Here is a 15,442-nt window from a genome sequence, read left to right as displayed (position 1 = left end):
TGAGTCAACAGATGGGGACGTTTGCAAGACAACAACCATCTGCACGAACAGTTCGACGACGTTTGCAGCAGCACGGACTATCAGCTCGGAGACCGTCGCTGTGGTTACCCTTGACGCTGCATCACAGACAGGAGCGCCTGCGATGGTGTACTTGACCACGAACCTGGGTGCACGAATGGCAAAACATCATTTTTTCAGACGAATCCAGGTTCTGTTTACAGCATCACAATGGTCACATCCCTGTTTGGTGACATCGCGGTGAATGCACATTGGAAGCATGTATTCATCATCGCCATACTGGCGTATCACCCGGCGTGATAGTATGGGGTGCCACTGGTTACACGTCTCGGTCACCTCTTGTTCGCATTGACGGCACGTTGAACAGTGGACATTACATTTCAGATGTGTTACGACCCGTGGTTCTACCCTTCATTCGATCCCTGCGAAACCCTACATTTCAGCAGGATAATGCACGACCGCATGTTGATGGTGCTGTACGGGTCTTTCTGGATGCAGAAAATGTTCGACTGCTGCCCTGGCCAGCACATTCTCCAGATCTCTCACCAACTGAAAACGTCTGGTCAATGGTGGCCGAGCAACTGGATCGTCACAATACGCCAGTCACTACTCTCGATGAACTGTGGTATCGAGTTGAAGCTGCATGGGCAACTGTACCTGTACACACCATCTGAGCTCTGTTTGACTCAACGCCCAGGCGTATCAAGGCTGTTATTACAGCCAGAGGTGGTTGTTCTGGATATTGATTTCTCAGGATCTATGCACCCACATTGCGTGAAAATGTAATCACATGTCAGTTCTAGCATAGTATACTTGCTCAATGGATACCCATTTATCATCTGCATTTCTTCTTGGTGTAGCAATTTTAATGGCCAGTAGTGTACGATTATTACCATTTTATCAATCAACAGGCAAATTCTCAGTTTTCAGAATGAAATTTCACTCAGCAGCAGTGTGAAATGATTTGAAACTTCTCACTTCGGTACACGAGACTGGAGATTGAACTTGGCAGCTATGCCTTTTATGGGCAACTGCTCTAACGATTGCACTATCCGAGCATGGTTTATGACCATCTTTACAGCTTTGGGAGTTAGGGGGTGATGTGATGGCAGAAGTAAAGCTGTGAGGGGAAGTTGTGAATTGCAATAGGACAGGTCAGTCAGCAAAGTGCTTGCTTGCAAAAGGCAAATGTCCCAGTTTCCAGTCCCAGTCTAGAACACAGTTTTAATGTCCGGGTTTCACTCTGCAACAATTGTCACTGACTCAGTTACCACCTGATGGAAGTTTTAGCATCGTTTATAAAATGGTAAACATTAGTCTGCAAAAAATGTTTTCCACTGCCCAGGATCACCAGCATCAGTGCGTTAGCACAGTTGAATGCCATTTCGAAATGAAGTACAGGAGGGACCGTGCCTCTGGCAGTTCTGTTGCCAGACGGTATGCTGAATTTGTAGACACTCATTGTTCATGCAATGGTTGGAGCAAGGAACATCACAGCACGTTCTGTCAGAAAAACTTATCAGATGTTTAAATGAGTCACATGCAGCTGTTTAATTGTCTTTTATTGTAACTGCTGGTTTCAGTTTACACTATCATGACAGTACATGAAACTTCCTGGCAGATTAAAACTGTGTGCCCGACCGAGACTCGAACTCGGGAACTTTGCCTTTCGCGGGCAAGTGCTCTACCAATCTGTCAGGAAGTTTCATATCAGCGCACACTCCGCTGCAGAATGAAAATCTCATTCTGGAAAGCTCCCCCAGGCTGTGGCTAAGCCATGTCTCCGCAATATCCTTTCTTTCAGGAGTGCTAGTTCTGCAAGGTTCGCAGGAGAGCTTCTGTGTGGTTTGGAAGGTAGGAGACGAGATACTGGCAGAAGTAAGGCTGTGAGGACGGGGCGTGAGTCGTGCTTCGGTAGCTCAGATGGTAGAGCACTTGCCCGCGAAAGGCAAAGGTCCCGAGTTCGAGTCTCAGTCGGGCACACAGTTTTAATCTGCCAGGAAGTTTCATATCAGCGCACACTCCACTGCAGAGTGAAAATCTCATTCTGATGACAGTACATGCTTACATTGAAATAAAGCATGGTAAGCTTGCATTTTATGAATTTCTAGTTGTTCCACAGATTTTTACAAAAAATGGTTCAAATGGCTCTGAGCACTATGGGACTCAACTGCTGAGGTCATTAGTCCCCTAGAACTTAGAACTAGTTAAACCTAACTAACCTAAGGACATCACAAACATCCATGCCCGAGGCAGGATTCGAACCTGCGACCGTAGCGGTCTTGCGGTTCCAGACTGCAGCACCTTTAACCGCACGGCCACTTCGGCCAGCTCAGATTTTTACACGATGATGTAAACTGAAAATGGCAGTTACAATGGCACAGCACCCCAATCCACATAGAGGTTAGAATTATTTTCAAATCAATAACTTCCTCAAAATTTTGAATCTGACAGCAAAAGCTCATATTACACAACTGTAACAAATAAAAATGATTTAAAGGTACTACAGACAGAGCTGAATGGACAAACAGTGGATGAGGCACCTTGTGTGAAGTTCCTCAGGATCTGGACAGAAGACATAAAGCTCAGTCAAGTCACAGCCCAACTCTCGTCACAAAAGGACCAAAGAATGGTTCCATTCAAAAGTAATCACCACATGTGTTATTATACAGGGAGTACGTAAAGTCTGGAAACACTTTCAATTATTTATTGCACAAGAACTAAACATTGTACAGATGCCATACATATTGCATTTTGATTCGATATGCAAACCATGAGTGACCCGGCAGACATCTACATCTACATGGATACTCCGCAAATCACATTTAAGTGCCTGGCAGAGGGTTCAACAAACCACCTTCACAATTCTCTATTATTCCAATCTCTTACAGCGCGCTTCCGAATAAACACCTCTAGCTTTCCGTGAGAGCTCTGATTTCCCTTATTTTATCATGATGATGGTTCCTGTCTATGTAGGTCGGTGTCAACAAAATATTTTCGCATTCGGAGGAGAAAGTTAGTGATTGTAAATTCGTGAGAAGATTCTGTCGCAACGAAAAATGCCTTTCTTTTAATGATGTCCAGCCCAAATCCTGTATCATTTCTGTGACACTTTCTCCCATATTTCGCGATAATACGAAACGTGCTGCCTTTCTTTGAACTTTTTCGATGTACTCCGTCAGTCCTACCTGGTAAGGATCCCACACCACGCAGCAGTATTCTAAAAGAGGACGGACAAGCGTAGTGTAGGCAGTCTCCTTAGTAGGTCTGTTACATTTTCTAAGTGTCCTGCCAATAAAACGCAGTCTTTGGCTAGCCTTCCGCACAACATTTTCTATGTGTGCCTTCCAATTTAAGTTGTTCATTATTGTAATACCTAGGTATTTAGTTGAATTTACGGCCTTTAGATTAGACTGATTTATCGTGTAACCAAAGATTGTCGAGTTCCTTTTAGCACTCAGTGGATGACCTCACACTTTTCGTTATTTAGGGCCAACTGCCGCTTTTCGCACCATTCAGATATCTTTTCTAGATCGTTTTGCACTTTATTTTGATCCGCTTCTCTTTGCCGGGCACAAGCAACCCGTCGTAACGAATTTGTCATGCCAGTGGTAAATGGCCTTCCTTGTCAGTGGCTTCTTACTGTACTTGGTTCTAAACATCCATTGAACAGCTGTAGCACACTTGTTTTTATCAAACTCCGACACACAGAAAGTTCGCTTCGCACCCAAAGTCGCCACATTTGTGACCGGCGCTGACTTTCGCCAAATTACCAAACTACGCTGTGGCGGTATACGTGATAAAAAAACTTTCAGGGTTTCACTTCAAAATGACATATATATGATACCAGTACAATGTTTGGTTCTTGCGCAATAAATAATTGAAAGTGTTCCCAGACTTTGTGTACACCCTGTACTTATCCCACTGGGAGCTTAGATGATCAGTTCCCATTTCACAGAATGTGGTCAGTAACTGACAGACCCACTCTTGCACTTCTTTATCTGACTGAAACCGATGGCCAGACACGTTTTTCTTCAGGCCACCAACAAGGTGAAAATCACACGACGAAGGATTCAGGCTGTACATGGGATACTGTAGTGTTTCCAGACTGAATTGCCGAAGCGTCACCTCTGTCCAATCGGAGGTGGTTGCCGTCGTGCCTCAGGATGATTTCGTCCGACAGTACTCCCAGCAATTTCCTTACGGCACGCCACATTTTCTGCAAACCGTCTTCATAGGGTTACGTGATGCGGAGTTTCCCTTTCCAGAAGCTCTCATTTATTCGCCCTTTAAATACATCCACTGAGCAGCTCTGTAATCGACATATGTAAACAGGGTGCAATGGCAGACATAGTTTACTATGCTTGACGGCCCATTTAACCTGAAGCAGAGTGTTGTTTTAATAATGATGAAATCTAAATAGCACTAAAAGAAATCAAAGTAGCATGGATGGTTGGTCAAATGGGTGGGGTGGGTGGTTGGAGGGGGGCGAATGGCAACTGACCCTGCTCTCCCCCTCACCCTTCTCCCTGCTCCCTTCTCCTTTTGCGGCCATCAATGCCCACCTCTTTTCAGGGCCTACCACCGTCTCGTTTGCAACCAGCTGTTTAATGAGACGCTAGCTAATGGAAAGGAATGCGTGGATTCTAGTGTGTACTATAGAGAGAGCCAGGCGACGTTACGGAACTGACCACGGTCACGTTGTGCGCAGTCGGCGTGGTAGAGGTCGTGGTCGGGGTCGAGGTCGAGGTCGCGGCCGCGCTCACGGTCGTGGCGGGCAGTTCCGCGCTGCGCCGCCAGCTGTCAGCACCGGCGCCCGGCGGCGCCGCAGTGCTGCCACCTGGCGGCGAGTTGTGCGCGGCGCGCGGCGGCGACAGTTCGGCGCTGCGCCGCCAGGTGGCAGGGGCGCCGCCGCTGCCGCCGGCCGGGGAAGCCCCGGCAAGGCCGTCGCGGAAAAACGCCTCCCGCCGGCGAGCGTTGTCTGGCGTCGAACCCGGACCTGCAACAGGCGGAGGACGCCTGTAGATGAACTGCAGGAACAATGAGTCAGATATATTACTCACAGTGGCGCAGGAGAATAGCTGAAACCGTTAAATGAAATTTCTGAAAACGCTATCACCGATCTTATGTCAGTATGTTAATTAAAAAAACAGTCTTAATGGCAAATTTCTTTTAATCGGAGGACCGGTTTCAATCCTTAAGGAACATCTTCAGAACGGCAGCAGTGAGTTCAGCGTCGTGGATCGGCGCAGCCTGCTCCATGCAAGTCCATCTGCCGTTCTCAAGATGATCCTTAGAGATTGAAGCCGGTCAGTCCGATTAAGAGAAATTTGCAATCGAGACTGTTTCTTAATTATCATGAAATCGTTAAAACTGAACAACGCTCCGAAGCCTGATGGAACCCCTGTATGCCGAATTCCCTGCTGAGGTAGCACCTCTTTAGCTCCGAAAACTAAACCGTGCCCAGTGGTTGGAAGAAAGCGTAGCTCACACTTGTCTACAAGAAAAGATGCAGAAGAGATGTACAGAAGCACAGCCCAATATCTTTGACATCCATTTCTTGTGGAATCTCACAAAAAGTATGCTGAGTCCAAATGCAAGGATGTATTTGCAACAGAATGACTTCCTTCATGACAACCAGCACGGATTTCAAAAACATCGATGTCGTGAAACCGCACTGACACTTTCCTCACATATACTGAAAGCTGTGGATCAAGGCAGATGGGGTAGATGCGGTATTTCTCGATTTTCGAAAAACATTTGATTCAGTACCACATCTACGCTTATTATCGAAAGCACGAGAGTATAGCGGCTCTAGAGAAACTTATAACTGAATTAAGGATTTCTTTTTTTTTTCCCTTTCTTTCTTTTGTAGGGACGACCCAGGCGGTTATATTAAATGGGCAGCCATCGACAGAAGTATAAGCAATTTCAGGTGGGATCCTTGCTGTTCCTATTGTTTATTAGCGAACTTTCAGACAGGATAAATAGTAACCTAAGAATTTCCGCAAAAGATGCAGTTATGTACACTCATGCTCATAAATAAAAGATAATGCTGATACATGGTGAAACAATGCTCTGGTGGGTGGTTTGCGGGTTTAAATCACCTCGGGGTCTGACCATGCGGTGCATCTGACCTGCGGTCGTCGCACGGTGGCGCTGGCAGCAGTCCACATACGCACAGGTGTGTTGGTGTGTGTCAGAGTACGGTGCAGCGAGTAAGTGTGCAGACGTTTTCAGACATGCTAATGGTGACTGTGTGTTGAAAATGGCTCAAAGAACACGTATTGATGACGTTATGAGGGGTATAATACTAGGGCGACTGGAGGCTGGTCAAACACAGCAGGTCGTAGTACGGGCCCTCCGTGTGCCACAAAGTGTGATCTCCAGATTATGGCGACGATTCCAGCGACAGGAAACGTGTCCAGGCGCCACAGTACGGGACGTCCACAGTGTACACCACCACAAGGAGACCGATATCTCACCATCAGTGCCCGCAGACGGTCACAGAATACTGCAGATAGCCTCGCTCAGGACCTTACCGCAGCCACTGGAACAGTTGTCTCCAGACACACAGTCTACAGACAACCAAACAGACACTGCTTATTCGCCGGGAGACCTGCAAGGTGCATTCCACTGACCCCTGGTCACAGGAGAGCCCGTAAAGCCTGGTGTCAAGAACACAGTACATGGTCACTGGAACAGTGCTCCCAGGTTATGTCAACAGGCGAGACCAGGTATAGTCTGAACAGTGATTCTCGCCGGGTTTTCATCTGGCTTGAACCAGAAACCAGATACGGACCCCTTTATGTCCTCGAAAGGGACCTGTATGGAGGTCGTGGTTTCATGGTGTTGGGTGGGATTATGATTGGTGCACGTACACCCCTGCATGTCTTTGACAGAGGAACTGTGACAGGTCAGGTGTATCGGGACGTCATTTTGCACCAGTAGGTCCGCCTTTTCAGGGGTGCAGTGTGTCCCACCTTCCTCCTGATAGATGATAATGCAGGGCCCCACCGAGCTGCCATCGTGGAGGAGTATCTTGAGACAGAAGATATCAGGCGAATGGAGTGGCCTGCCTGTTCTCCAGACCTAAACCACATCGAGCACGTCTGGGATGCTCTGAGCCGACGTATCGCTGCACGTCTTCAAACCCCTACGACACTTCGGAGGCTCTGACAGACCCTGCTGCAAGAATGGGAGGCTGTACCCCAGCAGCTGCTCGACCACCTGATCCAGAGTATGGCAACCCGTTGTGCGGCCTGTGTACGTGTGCACGGTGATCATATCCCATAGTGATGTCGGGGTACATGCGCAGGAAACAGTGGCGTTTTGTAGCACATGTGTTTCGGGACGGTTTTCTCAACTTATCACCAGTACCGTGGAGTTACAGATCTGTGTCGTGTGTGTTCCCTATGTGCCTATGCTATTAGCGCCAGTTTAGTGTAGTGCCACGTTGTGTGGCACCACATTCTGCAATTATCCTTAATTTATGAGCATGAGTGTATAATAAAGTACTCTGTGCAAAGGTGCTGGACAAATAGTCTCCCAGGTCTTCATAAGATTTAGAGTGATATGGAGCGGCAGAAGAATGATTATTTAAGCGCCTCTACGCCTGATCTATGTAATTAATCTCACCTTGTCTTCGCGATCCCTGCGGAAGCGGTACTTAATGGCAGTAGCAGACTCGTATTCCTACAGTCATGACCTGAGCTGATTCTTGAAACTTTGTTAAGTTCGCTTTCAAGGAATTGTTTGCGTATATCCTCAAGCAAATGCTAGTTCGCTTCTTCCAGCGTCTCCCTTACACTCGCCCATCAGTCGAGCAATTAAATGGCTCTGAGCACTATGGGACTTAACAGCTGTGCTCATCAGTCCCCTAGAACTTAGAACTACTTAAACCTAACTAACCTAAGGACATCACGCACATCCATGCCCGAGACAGGATTCGAACCTGCGACCGTAGCAGCAGCGCGGTTCCAGACTGAAGCGCCTAGAACCGCTCGGCCACAGCAACCGGCAGTCAAGCAATCCGACCATCAATGTACATGTCAAAATATTCCTTGTTCAACCTGTTTGGTATGCCCCACACCTTGAGCAGTGTTCCAGGATAGCTTATCAGTGAGTCTACTTCAAGACTCCAATTTCTCAGTATTCTACCAATCAACAGAAATCTGCCACCTGGTTTAGCTATGACTTAGCCTGTATGCCCATTCATATCGCTACAAACTATTACACCCAGTTGTCTGTAAGAGTTGGCCTATTCCAATTAGGAATCGTTGATATGGTAGTCATAGGATATGTATTTTTCGCTTTTTGAACGACACAATTGTCCACTTGTTGACATTTGCAACAACTCGTCAATCTTTGGGCCACTTTGCATGTTTACCAAGATCTGAGTGAATATTCGTAGAGTGACCAGAAGTCCGGATTAATCCGGACATGTCCTCCTTTTTAGCTCTTTGTCCGGGGTCCGGGCGGATTTTTACAGTGTCCGGCTTTTTTGCAAAGTTGAGCGTAATACAGTTAAATTTACAATTCGTCCCGTTCTATTGATCTTTTCTTAAGTACTTTAATTATTGGCACAGCCTTCGTGATAAACAAGCACGAAGGCGGTGTTAGTAGGTGGCACCAGGATTGTCGATGTTATCGTTGATCGACCTATAAGCGAGTGCAACTATCGATTATTAAAAATTTTCGTTTCGCTTCTTCGCTTTGTATTGGCTAGGTTTCCTGTAGTGCACGTGTGATTTGTGAGTGTAATTTTTAACCGAGTGAGTTACGTAAAATATTTGGCTATGCCTAAACGAAAGTGTACATTTTCTGATGTCCTTTCTTACAAATATCTGGCTTTAAGAAAGGGAGAAATGAATTTGAAGCGAAATGTAAGATATGTGGAGCTGGAACGTATGTCTCTGTGGGCAATAAAGGTAAGAAATAACTCGACAGATTAACTGTCATGGTTTTATTTCATTGTTTCATAGTCATTCAATTTATTTGTATTCGGAAGTTTAAAGTGCAGTTTACATGTCGTCACCTGCTGCTCGAATTGTTGATGTTGGTAGCGGTGCGTCGAATGAGGGAATGGTCTTACGTTTTTCGCTTTGTAAGCAATTCCGTGTTGTTGACATAACAAAACAATTGACACCACACTGTCACCACAATCAATACTTTTAATTTTTTTATATTGCTCAGTTAATCATCACCTGACCATCAGCAACAGTTAACTACTAGTTTTACCGGTAATTCCCGGCAGTCACGTGACCTGTCCAAAGCTGACGGGTGGTATCCTCATGTGTAGTTGACCCGTTTGATGTGTCCTCTTTTTTCTTCTTTTGTCCTCCTTTTTAAACAATTTCATCTGGTCACCCTAAATATTCGTTGTCTCAGCGGCTGTTATGGATTGCGCCATTTTACCACGCACGCTATACTTCAACCACGGCGGCACGCGAACAGTTTACATGTTTAGCCGTTTCGGAAACGCTTCCTACCGTTGCCCCGAAAGCTAACGACCATGCCCCTTCGGACGTTAATGCTGCATTTCCGCTGCAGTCTTATCCGCGTATGCCCGACACGTTTCATGTGAAGGGATTATTTCAATAGTGGTAAAAGTCCATTTTTGTTCATTCTGAGGTACAGAGTCCTAAAGTTAAATGAGCGCTGAATAATCTGCAGTTATCTCACCAGAAATATTCAAGTGTATACTCAAGTATATATAAAATAAAATATGGAGTTTCAGTCTTCGATCGCTATTCTTTATTTTCAATTACCGGTTTCGGGCTAGCTGCCCATCTTCAGATCATATGTTGTAGTTACAGAGTAACTTGTCCGTACGGACAAGTTACTCTGTAACTACAACATATGATCTGAAGATGGGCAGCTAGCCCGAAACCGGTAATTGAAAATAAAGAATAGCGATCGAAGACTGAAACTCCATATTTTACTTATTGAACGATCGCGGAATTCCCAGTGAGACAACTATGTCTAGTTTTGATAGTCAAGTATATATGCCAGGTGATCAAAACGTCAGTATAAATTTGAAAACTTAATAAACCACGGAATAATGTAGATAGAGAGGTAAAAATTGACACATATGCTTGGAATGACATGGGGTTTTATTAGAACAAAAAAAAAAAAAAGAAGTTAAAAAAATGTCCGACAGAGGGTGCTGAACAGCAAACCGTCAGTGACTGCGCATGACATTCATGTATAAAAGGAGCTGTAATGAGAGAGAGAGTCAGATGCGCCAGCAGTCGCAGCATGTTGACGTTACCTGAAAAGGCGCTTTTAGTGAAGCTGTATTATCAGAATGGGGAATGTGCTACTTCAGCATTACGATCCTATCGCCATAGGAAGGGGATTCGAACGGGTAAAGGTCCGTTGAGAAATGCAGCTGTGGCGAGAATGATTTCCAAGTTCGAAGCCACGGGTTGTTTAGACGATAGACCCCGTAGTGGCCGACCGAGCACAAGGCGTAATGCTGCTAAGACAGTTCAGGAAGAAATGGAGACTGTAGCGGGTTCGTCTATGCACGGGAAAGTCACCGCTCGTGCAGTCGCACGTCGCACCGGCATTCCGTACACTACTGTTGGGTTGTCACTTAGGCGTACCCTCCGATGCTATCCGTACAAAATCCATCGGCATCGTGAACTGCTACCTGGCGATTTAGTTCAAAATGGTTCAAATGGCTCTGAGCACTATGGGACTTAACTTCTGAGGTCATCAGTCCCCTAGAACTTAGAACTACTTAAACCTAACTAACCTAAGGACTTCACACACATCCAAGCACGAGGCAGGATTCAAACCTGCGACCGTAGCGGTCGAGAGGTTCCAGACCGAAGCGCCTCGAACCGCTCGGCTACAACGGCCGGGCCATTATGCGATCAGTCGAGATATAAGATGGCATCCTGTGTCCACCGTATCAAACATTCTCTTAATCTAGTCACAAATTTCGCTTGAAATCCCATGCGACCGTGCTTTTTATAATGGCATGACGTTGATGTGGTACTGATAAGGGGACCGCGGCTATTCGTCATCGCCGATTTCGTCCAAATTTATGGAATATGCCAGAAACGAAAGTGAGTGTGTTGGCTATCCTTGCAATGCAACGGTCGGTATTCTTTTGTTTCTGCTGTTTGTAAACAACACGCTTTCAAACATGCGGTTAGTTCTGTTCAAGTGTGATTGCGAGTACTTGTTATCTACATCTACATCTACATTTATACTCCGCAAGCCACCCAACGGTGTGTGGCGGAGGGCACTTTACGTGCCACTGTCATTACCTCCCTTTCCTGTTCCCGTCGCGTATGGTTCGCGGGAAGAACGACTGTCTGAAAGCCTCCGTGCGCGCTCTAATCTCTCTAATTTTACATTCGTGATCTCCTCGGGAGATATAAGTAGGGGGAAGCAATATATTCGATACCTCATCCAGAAACGCACCCTCTCGAAACCTGGACAGCAAGCTACACCGCGATGCAGAGCGCCTCTCTTGCAGAGTCTGCCACTCGAGTTTGCTAAACATCTCCGTAACGCTATCACGCTTACGAAATAACCCTGTCACGAAACGCGCCGCTCTTCTTTGGATCTTCTCTATCTCCTCCGTCAACCCGACCTGGTACGGATCCCACACTCATGATAAATACTCAAGTATAGGTAGAACGAGTGTTTTGTAAGCCACCTCCTTTGTTGATTTTTTACTAAGGACTCTCCCAATGAATCTCAACCTGGCACCCGCCTTACGAACAATTAATTTTATACGATCATTCCACCTCAAATCGTTCCATACGCATACTCCCAGATATTTTACAGAAGTAAGTGCTACCAGTGTTTGTTGCGCTATCATATAATCGTACAATAAAGGATCCTTCTTTCTATGTATTCGCAATACATTATATTTGTCTATGTTAAGGGTCAGTTACCACTCCCTGCACCAAGTGCCTATCCGCTGCAGATCTTCCTGCATTTCGCTACAATTTTCTAATACTGCAACTTCTCTGTATATTACAGCATCGTTTGCAATGAAACTAGGAGTTCATGATACTGTTATTACATTCAATTGTGGTAATATTGGAAAGTGTTGGGTACTGAGAAAGGTGGGAATTAATCCAGGTGAGAATATGATCGCTGGGCTCCAACACTGCGATTAAATGAGGATAGCCGATGCAGACAGGTCGGCATCTAATTTGGCCAAGAAAACAAGACAAACATCTATTACGTTTCTGGGTCTGCGTCGGTGCCAGTGATGGCCGTGTGTTAGTCAGAAGGAAATCAGCTGAGTGCCTCCAACCAACCTGTCTGCATGGTAGGCACAATGGACATAAACCTGGGGTTACGGCCCGTTGCAGTCCTGAGTATGCCGTTGCCAGCAATTATGTACAGTGGCTACATCCCTGCCAAGTCTTTCTGCAATATCGGAAAAGGTACATCCAACTTCTCGTAGCCCTATTACACGACATCGTTCAAACTCAGTGAAGTGTCGAGAATGGCGTCTTTGTCGCCTTAAAGGCATCCACAGCTAACACCAGCTCACCGTGTCCAATCTCACGATCGACATTTTTTTTGTCATCAGTCTACCGACTGGTTTGATGCGGCCCGCCACGAATTCCTTTCCTGTGCTAACCTCTTCATCTCAGAGCAGCACTTGCAACCTACGTCCTCAATTATTTGCTTGACGTATCCCAATCTCTGTCTTCCTCTACAGTTTTTGCCCTCTACAGCTCCCTCTAGTACCATGGAAGTCATTACCTCATGTCTTAGCAGATGTCCTATCATCCTGTCCCTTCTCCTTATCAGTTTTTTCCACATATTCCTTTCCTCTCCGATTCCGCGTAGAACCTCCTCATTCCTTACCTTATCAGTCCACCTAATTTTCAACATTCGTCTATAGCACCACATCTCAAATGCTTCGATTCTCTTCTGTTCCGGTTTTCCCACAGTCCATGTTTCACTACCATACAATGCCGTACTCCAGACGTACATCCTCAGAAATTTCTTCCTCAGATTAAGGCCGGTATTTGATATTAGTAGACTTCTCTTGACCAGAAATGCCTTTTTCGCCATAGCGAGTCTACTTTTGATGTCCTCCTTGCTCCGTCCGTCATTGGTTATTTTACTGCCTAGGTAGCAGAATTCCTTAACTTCACTGAGTTCGTGACCATCAATCCTGATGTTAAGTTTCTCGCTGTTCTCATTTCTACTACTTCTCATTACCTTCGTCTTTCTCCGATTTACTCTCAAACCATACTTTGTACTCATTAGACTGTTCATTCCGTTCAGCACATCATTTAATTCTTCTTCACTTTCACTCAGGATAGCAATGTCGTCAGCGAATCGTATCATTGGTATCCTTTCACCTTGTATTTTAATTCCACTCCTGAACCTTTCTTTTATTTCCATCATTGCTTCCTCGATGTACAGATTGAAGAGTAGGGGCGAAAGGCTACAGCCTTGTCTTACACCCTTCTTAATACGAGCACTTCGTTCTTGATCGTCCACTCTTATTATTCCCTCTTGGCTGTTGTACATATAATATATGACCCGTCTCTCCCTATAGCTTACCCCTACTTTTTTCAGAATCTCGAACAACTTGCACCATTTTATATTGTCGAACGCTTCTTCCAGGTCGGCAAATCCTATGAAAGTGTCTTGACTTTTCTTTAGCCTTGCTTCCATTATTAGCCGTAACGTCAGAATTGCCTCTCTCGTCCCTTTACTTTTCCTAAAGCCAAACTGATCGTCCCCTAGCGCATTCTCAATTTTCTTTTCCATTCTTCTGTATATGATTCTTGTGAGCAGCCTCGATGCATGAGCTGTTAAGCTGATTGTGCGGTAATTCTCGCACTTGTCAGCTCTTTCCGTCTTCGGAATTGTGTGGATGATGCTTTTCCGAAAGTCAGATGGTATATCGCCAGACTCACATATTCTACACACCAACGTGAATAGTCGTTTTGTTGCCACTTCCCCCAATGATTTTAGAAATTCTGATGGAATGTTGTCTATCCCTCTGCATTTAACAGTGGAATTCCCGTTGCACTCTTAATGTTACCACCGTTGCTTTTAATGTCACCAAAGGTTGTTTTGACTTTCCTGTATGCTGAGTCTGGCCTTCCGACAATCATATCTTTAACGATGTCTTCACATTTTTCCTGCAGCCATTTCGTCTTAGCTTCCCAGCACTTCCTATTTATTTCATTCCTCAGCGACTTGTATTTCTGTATTCTTGATTTTCCCGGAACATGTTAGTACTTCCTCCTTTCATCAATCAACTGAAGTATTTCTTCTGTTACCCATGGTTTCTTCGCAGCTACCTTCTTTGTACCTATGTTTTCCTTCCCAACTTCTGTGATGGCCCTTTTTTAGAGATGTCTATTCCTCTTCCACTGTACTGCCTACTGCGCTATTCCTTATTGCTGTATCTATAGAGTTAGAGAACTTCAAACGTATCTCGTCATTCGTTAGTACTTGCGTATCCCACTTCTTTGTGTATTGGTTCTTCCTGACTAATGTCTTGAACTTCAGCCTACTCTTCATCACTACTATATTGTGATCTGAGTCTATATCTGCTCCTGGGTACGCCTTACAATCCAGTATCTGATTTCGGAATCTCTGTCTGACCATGATGTAATCTAATTGAAATCTTCCCGTATCTCCCGGCCTTTTCCAAGTATACCTCCTCCTCTTGTGATTCTTGAACAGGGTATTCGCTATTACTAGCTGAAACTTGTTACAGAATTCGATTAGTCTTTCTCCTCTTTCATTCCTAGGCCCAAGCCCATATTCTCCTGTAACTTTTCTTCTACTCCTTCCCCTACAACTGCATTCCAGTCGCCCATGACTATTAGATTTCCGTCCCCCTTTAAATACTGCATTACCCTTTCGATATCCTCATACACTTTCTCTATCTGTCCATCTTCAGCTTGCGACGTCGGCATGTATACCTGAACTATCGTTGGTGTTGGTCTGCTGTCGATTGTGATTAGAACAACGGGGTCACTGAACTTTTCACAGTAACACACCCTCTGCCCTACCTTCCTATTCATAACGAATCCTACACCTGTTATACCATTTTCTGGTGCTGTTGATATTACCCGATACTCATCTGACCAGAAATCCTTGTCTTCCTTCCACTTCACTTCACTGACCGCTACTACATCTAGATAGAGCATTTGCATTTCCCTTTTCAGATTTTCTAGTTTCGCTACCACGTTCAAGCTTCTGACATTCCACGCCCCGACTCGTAGAACGTTATCCTTTCGTCATACTGTGTATTTAAAGCAAAACCTGATTTTCATCCTCATAGTGGCGCTAGTATGTGACTCGCGCGTGCCGGCCGGTGTGGCCGAGCGGTTCTAGGCGCTACAGTATGGAACCGCGCAACCCCTATGTCGCAGGTTCGAATCCTGCCTCGGGCATGGATGTGTGTGAT

At 45.4% G+C, this 15,442-nt stretch overlaps 1 protein-coding gene across 1 annotated transcript in view; it reads right to left on the bottom strand.

The window, feature by feature from the left end:
* The window catches only part of LOC126108163 (treacle protein-like), a 642,834-nt gene that overhangs the window by 74,353 nt on the left and 553,039 nt on the right, over positions 1-15,442 (bottom strand). The window contains exon 5 of the mRNA XM_049913406.1: positions 4,785-5,017. Coding sequence (XP_049769363.1) covers positions 4,785-5,017 — 233 coding nt within the window. The remainder of the gene's footprint in view (positions 1-4,784; positions 5,018-15,442) is intronic.

The sequence above is a fragment of the Schistocerca cancellata genome, chromosome 11, assembly GCF_023864275.1.
Source record: "Schistocerca cancellata isolate TAMUIC-IGC-003103 chromosome 11, iqSchCanc2.1, whole genome shotgun sequence".
NCBI lineage: Eukaryota > Metazoa > Arthropoda > Insecta > Orthoptera > Acrididae > Schistocerca > Schistocerca cancellata.
Note: the sequence above shows the minus strand (reverse complement) of the source record. Positions and strands in the feature narration are given on the sequence as shown.